Source organism: Lynx rufus, unplaced genomic scaffold (genome assembly GCF_022079265.1).
Source record: "Lynx rufus isolate CCGP_SWC_20201006 ecotype Redwood Valley unplaced genomic scaffold, mLynRuf1.p SCAF_1, whole genome shotgun sequence".
NCBI classification, from domain to species: Eukaryota; Metazoa; Chordata; class Mammalia; order Carnivora; family Felidae; genus Lynx; species Lynx rufus.
This window is the reverse complement of record NW_025814823.1, coordinates 16,232,232-16,246,987: the sequence shown is the minus strand read 5'-3', so window position 1 is coordinate 16,246,987 and position 14,756 is coordinate 16,232,232. Positions and strand designations below refer to the sequence as shown.

At 32.4% G+C, this 14,756-nt stretch overlaps 1 protein-coding gene across 8 annotated transcripts in view; it reads left to right on the top strand.

The window, feature by feature from the left end:
* The window catches only part of POSTN (periostin), a 35,328-nt gene extending 21,132 nt beyond the window's left edge, over nucleotides 1–14,196 (top strand). The window contains exons 17-23 of one of the 8 annotated variants that reach the window (XM_047076469.1): nucleotides 3,051–3,131; nucleotides 6,271–6,360; nucleotides 7,032–7,121; nucleotides 7,849–7,926; nucleotides 8,324–8,407; nucleotides 12,694–12,735; nucleotides 14,159–14,196. In XM_047076469.1, the coding sequence (XP_046932425.1) occupies nucleotides 3,051–3,131; nucleotides 6,271–6,360; nucleotides 7,032–7,121; nucleotides 7,849–7,926; nucleotides 8,324–8,407; nucleotides 12,694–12,735; nucleotides 14,159–14,196 (503 nt within the window). The remainder of the gene's footprint in view (nucleotides 1–3,050; nucleotides 3,132–6,270; nucleotides 6,361–7,031; nucleotides 7,122–7,848; nucleotides 7,927–8,323; nucleotides 8,408–12,693; nucleotides 12,736–14,158) is intronic. The other 7 variants (XM_047076536.1, XM_047076614.1, XM_047076753.1 and 4 more) reach the window with 7 other exon arrangements.
* The last annotated feature ends 560 nt before the right edge of the window (nucleotides 14,197–14,756 follow it).

The following is a 14,756-nucleotide window of genomic DNA, read 5'->3' as shown; positions in this document are numbered from 1 at the left end:
CACCCTCAAGCCATCAGCTTTCTAAGGGCACGGTGGGAGGGGTGTGCCAAAGAATCCTAATGTTTATGAATTGGCAGTTCAAAAACTCTCCCCATCCAAAAGTGGATGGGGAGAAATCCAAATCCAAAAATTGGTCTTTGCCAGGCAATAAACCTAAGTTCCTAGATTCCAAGGTTCTTTTATCCCTGACTTTACCAGATTATCAAAATTAAACTTCTACTACTTAACAATGGTAAAGGGCATTTCATTCTCATAACTGTGACGTGTAGTATTCTTTTTCCAATGTGCTTTTTTCGTCATTTGTCTTTTTTCTTTCCTTTGTTGTAGCTTTCAAAGCAGAAATTCTTTTCATTTTGTTTTGACTCTACAATTAAACACTCAAAATGCACCAGTAGTTAAAGGATTACTTCAATTCCCACATTTACCCTGGCTAGAAAATAACTCCATTTTATACTGTGATCATTCTGTTATTTAATAAAAAAAATTCCTTAAGATTTACACTAGATATGGAAAAAGAATAAAGAAAATGTAAGGAGCAAAACAAAATGTCTGCTGATTTCAATGATGTAATAATAACACATGCAAATCCAGTATCAGGCCAGCTCAGCACTGTTTGAAAGATGGAGCTGGAATAGCTATGATTCAACCAGGTATAAATTCCAGTATGGAAGTATACAATCTTGTATATATTTTATAACAAATTAAAGAATCATTATGGGCTCTATTCATCAGAAATGTTATGTCATCTTTCTCACTAAAGATGTATAACTATACTACATTTCTTTACCTTTCCTACTTTATCCATTAAAGGTCCACTACTTTCTACATGTGCCAATGCAATATTTTGCTTAGAGTGAGCCACAATCTTATAATTCCTTTATTTTCCTCTCTTAAAATTGGATCCTCACTCACAGAAAATACGTTACGATTTACGAAAATATGTAAGTCTAATACACCTTGTCTACCTACTCAAAGCTCTTGAAACTGCTCAGAGATTTGCATTCTGATGCCAGACGTTTCTTTAACTCCTCCCCACATGGGAATGCTGCTATTTAGAAGTGTCCCTCAAATAGAGGTGGAGAATAATTAAAACTAAGATTCCATTTTTATGTTCCTTTATTGACTTGTCTCTAAAATTTCTTTAATTTCCTTGCTATATATTATTCTTATCCCCAAAATATCATAGTTTTCAATTGTATGGGGAAAAATTCTCTTTAGTATATGTTGCCAAACACATAACATTTGAGGTACAGAAGAATAAAATCAGTATTTGATCCTCAGCCCAGGACTTGTCAGAACTATTTAAGTCTTCAGTCAAGCAAGACTGAAACAAAGCTACCAACCTATAGCAACATCCCATACTTTGAGTCCCACTTGAAAATTTATGCTAAAAGTAATTAACCCATTTTGATAGTAGCAGCAGAGACCTCTGTGGATTTAGTTTTCATGTAAAGGTTTCCTGTGGCAAGACCACTTGTGGGATCAGTAATTAGATGCATAGATTTGATATATTTTAGAGCTTCATAATTTAAGATTTCAAGATATAAAATTTGATATGACTGAAACATAGTCACAATTAAGGTCTGGAACTCATAGGAATTTTTAAAAGTTGACACAGCTAAACATTTCAGAAACCAAAGGTGAGAATGTGACAGAAACCCAAATTGTGCTACATCTCATCTCTAATGTGTCAACACAATCTGTTATAATTGCAGTTAGCTTTAGTGTGGTCCACTATCTAATGGAGCCATCATTAAAAAAAAAAAAAACATTTTTAATGTTTATTTATTTTTAAAATTTATTTTTAATGTTTATGTATTTTTGAGAGACAGAGAATGAGCAGGGGAGGAACAGAGAGAGAGGGAGACACAGAATCCGAAGCAGGCTCCAGGCTCTGAGCTGTCAGCACAGAGCCGGACGTGGGGCTCAAACTCACGAGCTGTGAGATCATGACCTGAGCCGAAGTCAGCTGCTCAACTGACTGAGCCACCCAGGCGCCCCTAATGTTTATTTATTTTTGAGAGAAAGAGAGAGACAGAGAGTGAGTTGGGGTGGAGGGGGGTAGAGAGAGAGGGAGACACAGAATCTGAAGCAGGCTCCAGGCTCTGAGCTGTCAGCACAGAGCCCGACACAGGACTTGAACCCACAAGCTGTGAGATCATCACCTGAGCTGAAGTCAGAAGCTTAACTGACTGAGTCACCCAGGCACCCCTAATGGAGCCATCTTTTAAGGTTTCTAAGTAGAAATGACAAAAGCCAGTAGCTCTGGTTGTATGGCTCGAGAGGCACATTTCCAGTTAATCTGTACAAAAAAAAAAAAAAAAAAGTCAACCAAATAGTTTGCTGCTGTTTTAAATACATTTTGCATATTATTTTCTGAGTTGGATGGATGGCACATTTCAAATACATACTTCTAAGTTTTAAAAAAATGATGATGATATTAAGGCTGAAAACTAAACATTTTAGCCTATAATTTAAATACTGATCATATCATATTTGTTGCATAGAGCTCATATTTGGCTGGTTGAAATTTATTTTTACTTTTAATTATTTTGAACTATTTTTTCATATTTTCCTCTCTATATCACTGTTATCAAATGCATGAAAAATATTTTGTCTTTGTCTTTCATTTTTTCTTATGAGAAAAAAAACCCAACAATGCAATTGAAGATATTATGAATCGCATGAAATTAATCATGTTTATTTGTCTTCTGTTGCTATGCAGCCAATATTTTCAAGAAGTACTAAAGAAGGTAAAGAGCTTTAGTGTTGCAGTTCAAAATTACAGGTCTCTAGATAGAATTCCTCACGTAGTGTGTATATATTTCACTGGAACAAATCCATGTGTCTGGACTTCAGAGTACACCATCTGGACATGAGAAGACGATAGATAATGTACCATGAATATTTACTGGACCTGACTGCCTGAACACATTACCACCCCTTATACCTCAGTACCCAGCAAAGATTAAAACAAAGAGAGAGAGGACAATTTTATTCAGGTTGTTTTTATGTAAACATCATTTATGTTCCACTTTCTATACTTTCAGCAACTAAAATTATAACCAAAGTTGTGGAACCAAAAATTAAAGTGATTGAAGGCAGTCTTCAGCCTATTATCAAAACTGAAGGTAAAATCAACTGTTATACATGGTTCCTTCTTTGTGAAAAAAAAATCCAAGTAATAGACTGATTTCTATGAATGTATCTACATTCTTTTTGAAACTAACATGCTAAATATTTCTATATCAATGGCATGCTCATGTGATTGCAGAATGCGGAATGCAAATTATTTAGCAGAGTAGATGGTGCATTCCTAATACTTTCAGTACATTTGCTTGTACTTGATTTCATTTCAACCTAATTGGCCATTGCATTAGCACTAGAACCCAGATAAATACATAAGTAAACAAACAAATAAACAAATAAATCCGAGCTTTATTTTATACTGCAATTAGACTCCTTCAGTGTACTATTTTGTAGCTTTATCTCCAATCTCCCCACATGGATATCTTGTTATAAGAAGCTCTTCCAAAAATACAGTCATTTTTCATTCAACCATCTAAGAGAGCACTAAAGCTGTACATTGATGAAAGCTTTTAAAATAATAACCACATATGATATATTTTTAAATCAGACCACCAGAAACAGATGAAGGAATAAGCAGCTGGTGCATTAAGTCAAAAAGAAATAAGTATTCTTAATTGCAGTCCTGAACTTACATATTGAGAATACACATATTCTTGTATACATATATATAATATACATCAATTGGTATATTTATTTTCCTTCTGGTATTTCAGACTAGAATATTAAATAGTTTTCTTTCTACCGTCACTGTCTGTTAGTCAACTCCAACATTTTTGATGCCACCTTTATTTCATGTATTTTAATTATTACCAAGGGTCAGACCGTAAGAACATTTTATTTTCATGTCTAAGCATCTTAATGTGGTGACTGACCACAGTGAAAAGACCAGGATTTCTCCTTTATTCTTAAGAAGCATAGAAACAATCTTCAAAAAAAAGAATAAATCATGTTCTCAATTGAATGTCAAAAAAACTATTACTTTAATTATTTTTGATTATTGGATATAACTTTGATTATTTTTGATATTTCTTCTCATTCTGTAAATTGAGATGGCAATTTCTTGAATATTTTTGTCTGTTCCTTTAAAGGCAGGCCATGATTTACATTTAAATATTGGAAACACACATATAAAAGTTTATTTCCTAGCTAATTATCTATATTTTTATTCTTGAGACCTAAATTTGATAATTGATGTAGGCTTTGAAATCTGTGCTTACTAAAAAAATACTACACCTGTGGTCATTTGATTTCTTTTATATTTTGAGGAGAATTTGGTGTCTTAAGAAATTAAATCACTTAAATTTTTGTTGAGAAATTTTTCTTGATCATTTTAATGAAAATTATCAAATAATGCTTGGTAATACATTTGATTTTAACATTCTTATACTCTTTTTAAAATTAGATTCCCTAAAAATTTATATAATCACTTGTACACAGCTTCTATAATCAAAATCATTCACATGTGTTTTTCTTATTTCCAAAGATTCCTATCTTTTCTTTCAAGCTTCTTCAACCCATTTATCTTCCCGATTTTTGCCAGTGGGATTCTATTGTATTAATCTTTCTTGAATTAGGCACCCAGTGGAGCATCAACTCTACCTGGGTTCTTCCTAGAAAGGGAACAAGGATGACAAATGGGGTCATGTCACCGACGTATTAAAAATTTTTAAGTTCAGAGATTCAGAAGTTTTATGTCTGTGTAACATACTGAAGGAAACACATAATTATCTTGACAGCCATTCACAATTGTCCAGCTCTAACATTGCTACTGGCATTTCCCTATCACGGAACTTTTGCAGGTTCATTAAAGACTCCTGAATTCTTACTAAGTATATACTAGACTCCAAAATACAATTTAAAGTATTTCTTATAAAGGGTACTTAACCAATTATAGAATTAAGAATAAATCAACTGAAATTCATTTCAACAAACACTTACTGAGCATCTTATTATAGTGCTAGGCATTCTCCTAAGTGCTGGCAGTAAATGTGAAAAAAAAAAAAGATTTGATAAAAATCCCTACCTTCATAGACATCATGATAGAGGGTGTTTCTGAAATTTCAGTTTAGGCTTTTCCAAAAGAAATGTTGATTTGGATGTTTTATTAACTCATTTCTGTTCTTAAATTCCTTAGGTGTATTTTCCTTTTGAAATTTCTACACCTTAAAAACCTGGACTTACACTTGATACTCAATATCCCTTGGTCCCACAGATCAAATATTATGATATCATTCATTTATTATTTGAATGAACAATTATCTTCATTATTTTAGATTGTTTTAGACTAACTCTGGGTAATGGTGTAACATTGAAAATTTCTGGACAAACGAATAAAGCCTCTCAAGGATAAGCAAATATAGTGACATTCAACTGCTGAAGGGTGTTACAGTATGAGTTAAATGTACTGAACTTTACTTTTCTTCTCTATAAAATAGTCTTGGTCAACTAATGTAGTAATCAGCTTTCTAACATTCAAAATGATTTTCTCTGGGAGCAAAATCATTTTGTAAGTCAAATGCAACATTTGTTTAACTTCTGCATTTGAAGGACTGTTTTATTATTAATTAGTATATTAATTATTAAAATAATTAGTAATTATTCATCAATAAATAATTTTCATATATAAGGTAAGTACTCAAATTCATTTTCCCAGAAAATCTGAAATTCGGTGTCTTAAATATATGTACCAAAGGTTGAGGTTTTTTTAAATGTTCAGTCTTATGCACATTTGATAAAAAGTGTACAGTATTGAGTAATTAAAAATTAAATTTAAAAATTTAATCAAAGTTATAGATGATATCAGCATAGTAAAGTAAGATCTAAATTACTTATCATTAGAGCAACTTAAATTTGTACATACTGTATAATTCACAAAGTACAGCGACATATAATACCTTCTGTGATTCTACTTCACAACTGCAAATGAATGGATGAACTTATGCTAAATGCTAAAACATGAATCATGAAAGTAATTGTAGTAGCACACCAATAGACTGAGTCATTTGGTCTCATAAATACTGCTTAATTTGAAGACAATGGGAAATGTTTAAAATTGATTTCATAGAACCTGAAACCACTTTGATGTTTGAATAACACCAAGTGTTAAAACAAATTTCCTGTTCTGTCAAAGTTAAAGAACTGCCTTAACATGATAATTTGTCTCCTAAAACAATACCTCAGGACCCACAATAACAAAGGTCAAAATTGAAGGTGAACCTGAGCTCAGACTGATTAAAGAAGGTGAAACAGTAACTGAAGTGATCCATGGAGGTGCGTTATGTGTATTTCCTAAAGCCTAGTTAGGATCACTGTGATTATTTTGAAATAGTGTTGGTTAAATATATTGAACATCTGATGTTTTCTCTTGGCTTTCTTTTTATATAAATTGTGGGAATATTTTTCTCACTTACAAATAAAATACAATTTACCTTTAATGAAATTAAGCCAATGTAACAAATTGGAGTTAATTTAACCATTAAGCCACCAGGTCCAACATATGCATATCATGCATATGCAAGTGATGATTATGAAATATAATGATAATAATAATGTCAATACAAAGTGATCTATTGGATTTAGAAGAAAAAATGACCATTGTATAAGGTTGACTAATCAGTCACTGCTGGGAGTCTCCAGCAGGGTTCCCACTCTAATGATGTATAATTCCCTGGATTCTTACTAAACACTCACTCCATTGTCAGAAAATAAGTATGGCATGGAGAGTTAGCTCTCTCCCTCACCCAAGATTCAGGACATAACTACTACGCTTTTTAGACATTTGTTGATCTAAACCTATTTAAGATATGTCCCCCAAATGATTATGTTTGAATTCTAAATGGTATGGCTTTGAGAAATATATTTAATAATGAAAATGTCTACATTTGGCAGTTTAGGCATCATAAGGGGATATACCATATGCATTTTTCTTCCCCTACTTTTAGAGCCAATTATTAAAAAATACACTAAAATCATTGATGGAGTGCCTGTGGAAATAACCGAAAAAGAGACAAGAGAAGAACGAATCATTACAGGTAATCTTTGATTCCATACATGGAACTATGCTTGAATTATAAAGATAAAACCATAGTAAATCTTAAAAAAAGCTCTGTCTCTATAAGAATCACTAGAGAAATTGACTAAGTCATTTTCATGGTGGTTACTGAAGATACATCATTTTTCGACAGCAATAATATTATCCTAACTATTTAATCTGTGTTTTTCTCTGAATTGGAATTTGTGGACTAATCTATAAGCATGTGTTTTTATTATACATATTCATACATGTGACATAACATTTTCCCCTTGCTATTTGTAATGAGTTAGTAAATCCTAGAAGAAAAACGATTCCCTCCTTTGATTTTCCATTTAGCTTAAGGTTTATTACACATCTACATACTGAAATATACACAAGTTTGTATAAGGCAACTGATCAGTTTAGCAAACCTGTGTCAGTCTCCCACCAATGAATTAGCCTAAAATTCTGAATTCAGCTATGTTTTAAGTATTTGTTTAAATGAGCAGTCAGCAACTATGGCTTGCGCCACCTACTTATGTAAAGTTCTGTTTGGAACCCAGTGTGATCAGTCCTTCATATAACGTGTGTAACTATTTTCACACTACAATGGCAATGTGAATAGCTGCACCACGAGCCGTACGGCCTACAACATCTAAAATACTTCCGATCTGGCCCTTTCGGTAGGAAGTTTGCCCATCGCTGTTTTAGACCTTTTTTTAAAAAAAATTTTTTCTTTCTTTCAGGTCCTGAAATAAAATACACTAGGATTTCCACTGGTGGTGGAGAAACAGAAGAAACACTGAAGAAATTATTGCAGGAAGGTCAGCAATAAATATTGCAAGGAGGTGTAGAAAAATTAAAATGTGACTTGACCTGAGCTACCTGTTTCAGTCTAAGATAATCTTTGAGCCCTTTAACAGGTTTTCTACTCTATCTCATTGTTTCATTCAAGTTCCATGCCAACAAGTTCCATGCCAAAAAAGCCCAAAGATAGAGAATGAAATCCAAATGACATTGGGTTGTATTGATTGTTTTGTGATATATTGTTCAATAGCTTTATAAGAAAACTGACTTATCAAAAACCAACACTAAAGATAGAAAAAGAACCAAGTGTTGGTCTGGAATTCATTGTTTGCCAGATGCCATTATGTATCACATCAAGTCTCCTGTGTTTCTATTACATAAACCAATTTCTGCTATAAACATGTATCCTCTCAGAGGTCACCAAGGTCACCAAATTCATTGAAGGAGGTGATGGTCATTTATTTGAAGATGAAGAAATTAAAAGACTGCTTCAGGGAGGTTAGTAAAAGGAAAACCACTAACCCACCTAACAGGTTCTGGTGACTGAATTCTTCAACTTTTTAAAGACTGAACATTCAGGTTTTTCTTTTCATAAGGTTGAAAAAGACAACATCATACGTTGTCTTAAGAGACTGATCAGTTCAATAGAAGTTTAAGTAATAATAATGAAGAAATGATTACTAGTTGAAACGGTCTTTAAAAAGTTGTATGGTATAAACTTGGGGAGCAATGAATATTTTTTTTCTTTGATACAGATAATTGTAAGGATATTTTAAGTATCTGAAAGAAGAATACTTTTTAAATTGGTAGTTGTTTAAAGAAGTCTAAATTGACATACTTTTTATATTTAAAAAAATGTATTCACTGCCCCCACAACAATAATAAAAAGCATGTTTATAGATTTTTTAAGTGCATAGATCTAGAAATAAAAACAAAACAGTGCATTTAGCAATTTTCTTTTCCAAACTACATTCTTGAGAATGAATATCTGTTTCTTCTAACAGTTTGAGTGATAATCTATACCTGGAGATGTAAATTATTTTGCATATGAAATTAATCTTTAAAGTATGAATGTTCTCTGTCTATGGCATTAAAAGGACCTACTTTTAAAAGCAAAGGAGAAAAAAAAGAATTCAAAATCTTATGCAAACTCTAAATGGTAATTATTCAAAGAAATAGTAAATACTAATGAAATATTATTTGGATAATTGGCATTTGAATAAATGAATTTCTAGTTCATTTTATTAAAAACGAAAGTATTTAGATGACAAATTGTTTTAAAGAAGCATATAAATTATTTACAAAAATGAAAAATACTTCTTGAAATATTTGAGAAACACAACTGAAACTTGGTATTTCTCCAAAGTATTGTCCAAGATGGTTTTTCTGCTTAATTTGTTATCACTATGTCCAAGAAGATGTAAATTCTTTTGGGACCACACATATTTTAAGCAATTGTTTCTTTATTCTTTATTTTATATAGGTAAAATCTCTTATGTATAGTGTTGAGACCCTTCAGCGATAGTAAAAATAAATAATTTTTATTTAACCAATGATTAAATTTCCCCTCAATAGAAAAATATGTGTCTGAAAAATACAAGATTTCCGTTCAGACTGTAGGGAGAGTGTGACACAGCCAAAGCCATAATAGAATCAAGGTTTTCTGTATGATCTAATACAGAATTTACTCATCTACCCACAAATGTTTAACTGTCAGCTAGGAAAACAAGGATTTGAGGGAAGTGGTGAAGATATTATGAAGGTTAAATTGAATTCTTTTTTTTTTTTTTTGTTAAGTCCTTGCCATAGTAAGCAGCTTTGTAGAATGGCAGTGCTTTTTAGAGAATGAATCAATTAGTAGCTGCACCTATATATACATTGCTTTGCTTTATTTAGTCTTAAACTTCAGGTAAGTATGTTTTCTTCACCTGTAATAAGCCCCAGTTAACAAGTCGATTATAGACAGCGAACTAAGTACATACCAATAACTTCAGGCAAAAGAAAATATACCTGCTACAAGAATATGATATTCTAATTTTAGTTAAGGAAATCTTTCTTTAACTCCTGTTTCTTTTATCCCAGAGGTTGATTCCTTTAGTTCTCAATATTTGGTTTCTCTACATATCTATAAAGCATTAATTTCCACAATGCCACATCACAAATTTTAAAAAACATTTCTAAGGCTTTTCTTCTCATAAGAAAGACAATATAAGAAGCATAGTTACTAGTATCTGGAAACTAACTGGACATGCTAGTATTTTTTTTTTCCTAGCCCTGTAAAACCAATGCGTCATCACTGAGTTATAAGTGTCCAGATCCTGAGATACCTATTTCCAAAGAAGCTGCTGTGAATAAAGAGTACATCACGCAGTGTACTAAGAGTACATCATAGTATAGATAATTGATCTCTATCCAAATTGTAGTCTTCATATTAAAGCTTGGAGTTTTCTATCTAGACTGCTTATAGTGATACATGTAGTACATTTTGATGAATTGAGTATATTCCTCAATTATTCTAGTCATGACTAGTAACATGGCTCGGTGGCCCTTTTGGTTTCAATATTGTGATTTACCATTGAAGTACATCCCAGCCCCCAACTAAAAAATGTTCTCATGAAATGCATAGAAGTTTCACACTTATCTTAGATAAAATTACATTTACTAAAACTACCAAAGTAATTAAGGGAGAATATCAAGCTATAGAGGAAGGAACAAAAAACAAGTCATTTTGGATGGTTTTGACAAATCTGGCAATATAACATGTAAAGCCTGTGTAGAGAATAGGGATCAGCTTGCAGGTCTGGCTTTTGATCTGGGCTCCAACTCAAACTAACTTAAGTTGATTCTTCATCTGAAAATGAGGATAGTAATGTCACTTACATATAAATGAGTTAATGTATGAAAAGCACTTGGAATAATGCTCAGTAAACACAAGCTCCCAGTAACGCTAGCTACTGTAAATATCATGGCCAACTATATTAACACAATTCACTTATATAGTATAAATGTAATGTAATATTTTACACCTAATTTAAATTTCTGAGAGCCATACCCGTGGTAAATATGCAAAAATCCTATAAATAATTGGACTGAAGCACTTTTGCGTGTTTCATAAAACATGGTAGGGAGGGGCCTTCATGTGGGATCATTCATATGATTGGTTTATTCTCCCACATTTTGCTTCTCTAAGCATATGACTTGATCCCACTTTCATTCATATTGAGATAGCAGAAAGCCACTGGGAACAAATCTGGTTTTCTACACTTTATTAGACTTTCTCCTAAAGATTTTTTTTGCAAACAATTAATACTTCTTATTTTAATATTATCATAGCAAACTAGTAACAAATTAATTACTTAATTGGAGGCTGCCAACTATATGAAAGAAAATCTGAGTGTAAGTACTTGTTTTGAAATGTAATGCTGCGAATACTTCTGTGAGCTTGCTTTAAATTATACAGTAACTGTTATTTGGAGTTTAACAAGTCCATTACAAACAATGGTCTTATTCACTAATTAAAGACTGGATCCATCTCTTCTTGACTATATTTTATAAGCCCTTATTTTGTTACCAAATAAACCTGAAGTTAATGGAAATATATCAATTGGACCATAGTCCATAATTCAGACTTTTCTATCTCAAAAAAACTTAGACTCAATATCGAACCTAATGAGGTTTTCTACAGTTCTGTATTCTATTTTACTCTATTAACAACGTATCATAAGTGATTACACATCTTCTATTCCGTGGGAAATAAACCATGTTGGAAATGTGCCATGTAGAAACAAAATTATTCGAACATTTTTTAAAATGTTTCTTTCTTACTTAACTGTTGGTGACAGTTTCTTGCTTTACTTTTTAATGGAATTTCAGAGAATTGAAAAAAATATATATATATATAATAGAAAGATTTTGACCTGATTATTGGGTATAAATAATATTTAAAAACAAGAAATGTATAGAAAAAAATTTTACAAGGTAAGCAGAAAAATGAAGTCACTGTAGAAACCACATTTAACCTTGATCTTAAGCATCCAATAGCAGGGTGAAAATGTGAATTTGGGCCTACCAGGGGGTCTTGTTGAGGAGTTAAAGAAAAACAAGGAATTGGCAAGTATGATGCAACTATAACAACAAAAAAACTGTATAGTTATGAAACACTTTAAAATCTTAAATATGAAAGCTTTTATTATTTTTAACTAGTTAATTTTATAAATGGTCTTACAGGATTGGGATTAAACTTGGGAGTATGTTGGCACACATTTCCTAAGTTGCTTAATATTATATTTCTAGAGTTATTAGGCCAATGCTATCTTGTTGTCCTGGCATTCTATAAGGTAATTGTGAATTAGTTTGCAATGAGAATTTCAGAGGCAGAAGTCTGATACATCACAAATAGGAATGACTGGAAAAATGACTCAATATCTCTGGGAAGACACTTCGTTACACTGTATATAATATTAAATATTCCTTCATCATAAAGCAATGCTTTTTATAAAAAAGGTGAAAAAGTCATGTAAGTCACTTACTCTATGGAAAAATGACACATTGTATGGGGCTCCAAATGCCATAATGAAACAATGTTTTGCAAACAGTGAACATTCTTTCTCATCAGTGGACAACAAATGCCTGTCTGTAGCCAATGAAAAAGTCTCATGATTCCAAAAAAAACTACACGTTTAAGTGATGCTTATTTTAAACTTTATACTTTTCTTTAATTACGGTCTCCTGTCTATGTTAGCCATAACTTGAAAGTATTTCTAACTACAACTATTTAATTTTAGACACACCTGTGAGGAAGATACAAGCCAACAAAAGAGTTCAAGGTAAATGTATTGATAGTACTGTGCATAGGAGATACATCCAAAGGGTAATGTTTTAATATATTTTATTGGATCTTGTTGTCTTTCAGGGAGACAAGTTAGCCAATTTTGAGGCAAAGTATTTTGCTGATAAAAATCAGAAAATAACTTATTCATGTTCTACACTATCAGTAAGATGTAAGGATAACAAATGTTAAAGGAAAGGCAATCAGACTCAAGTAAAGTGCTAGATTTTTGAAACCACTAAAGTAGATTCAAGTAGAGTTAAGTTGAAAAGAAATCCTTGAATATGAGCCAAGCAAAAGTTGGTTGCTGGTGAACCTGAACTCTCTAAAAATGTTAGAGATCAGGCTACAGTTTGAAACATTAGTAAAATTAAACGTTAGTAAACATTAGTGGGTTCCAGCCCCACATCAGGCTCTGTGCTGACAGCTCTGAGCCTGGAGCCTGCTTCAGATTCTGTGTCTCCCTCTCTCTCTGCCCCTCCCCCACTCACGCTCTGTCTCTCTCTCAAAAATAAACATTAAAAAAATAATAAAAAATAAAACTATACACATATAGAAAGTTATTAATATAACTTTCTACAAAATTTTGATATAATGTGTAGATTATACACATGCATATATTACCCATGCACTACAGTTTTCTTCATAACTATACTTATATGCATTTTCTAATCTTTCACTCAGGTTCTCTTGCATTCTAATAGATTAAACAATGACAGATTTTCCATGTGGAACTTCAAACAAATTCCAAGATTGGACTTTCTAAAATAATTACATATTAATAGTCAAAAGAAATTGCAAGGATTAGGGGCGCCTGGGTGGCGCAGTCGGTTAAGCGTCCGACTTCAGCCAGGTCACGATCTCACCGTCCGTGAGTTCGAGCCCTGCGTCAGGCTCTGGGCTGATGGCTCGGAGCCTGGAGCCTGTTTCCGATTCTGTGTCTCCCTCTCTCTCTGCCCCTCCCCCGTTCATGCTCTGTCTCTCTCTGTCCCAAAAATAAATAAACGTTGAAAAAAAAATTTTTTTTTAAAATAAAAAAAAGAAATTGCAAGGATTGTCAATGCATTATAGGTATATCTGATTTTAAACCAACCCAACATAGACCATTGAAATTAAAGAATCAATTATACAAATACTTTTTAATTGAAGGTTTTATCAGGGATTTCTTCTAAACATCCTATTCATCCAAGTTTTCTAAAGAACTAAAATCAAACTTCAAATTATTATTCTCATACACTTTTAATCAAAAGATAACCTTGATTTCATCACCATAAACAGGATATTAAGAAAACAGAATCTAATGTTTAATACAGTAAGAAATGATGGTCTTTATAGATATAGTCATGCATAGGATATCATATTGTTAAATTCTAAAGTTTCATCACATTTACAATCTATGTGTTCTTCTTTCTTCCTATCAGGATCTAGAAGACGATCCAGAGAAGGTCGTTCTCAGTGAAAATCCAGCAACCAGACAGCAAAATTTATACCACCCTAAATCAATAACCTGATGCTAAGCAAAAATTATGAGAGCCACACTGACTTCAGGAAAAGAAACACCAGCACAAAAAAAGCAAACACAGAAAAATTCTGAATACAAATTTCATCTTTTTTTTCTCTGAATGAGAAACATGAAGGAAATTGTGGGGGTTAGTCTGCTGTGGGATAGGAACTGAAGGAAATAGAACACCTTACATACAGGCTTTTACATATTGACATTAAAAATTCTAGCTAACTTTGGAATCCATCAAAGAAGATTCTTGTCACCTGAGTTATCAAAATTCAAGTCTCACATTCCATTGAGAAGATTAAGCCTTGAATCTAAGAGATAGATAAAATGTATGCAAGCAGGTACCTCTCCATGGGAAGCTAACCTATAAAACTGGGTGCTCAGTACTAAAAAAACAAGCAAACAAAACTTTTATGTCAAAAAACTTCACACATTTCTAATACAATGTGGGATTACCAGTAAATTATGTTATTTCTACAACTAATTTTGTACTCTTGAAATGTTTGCCA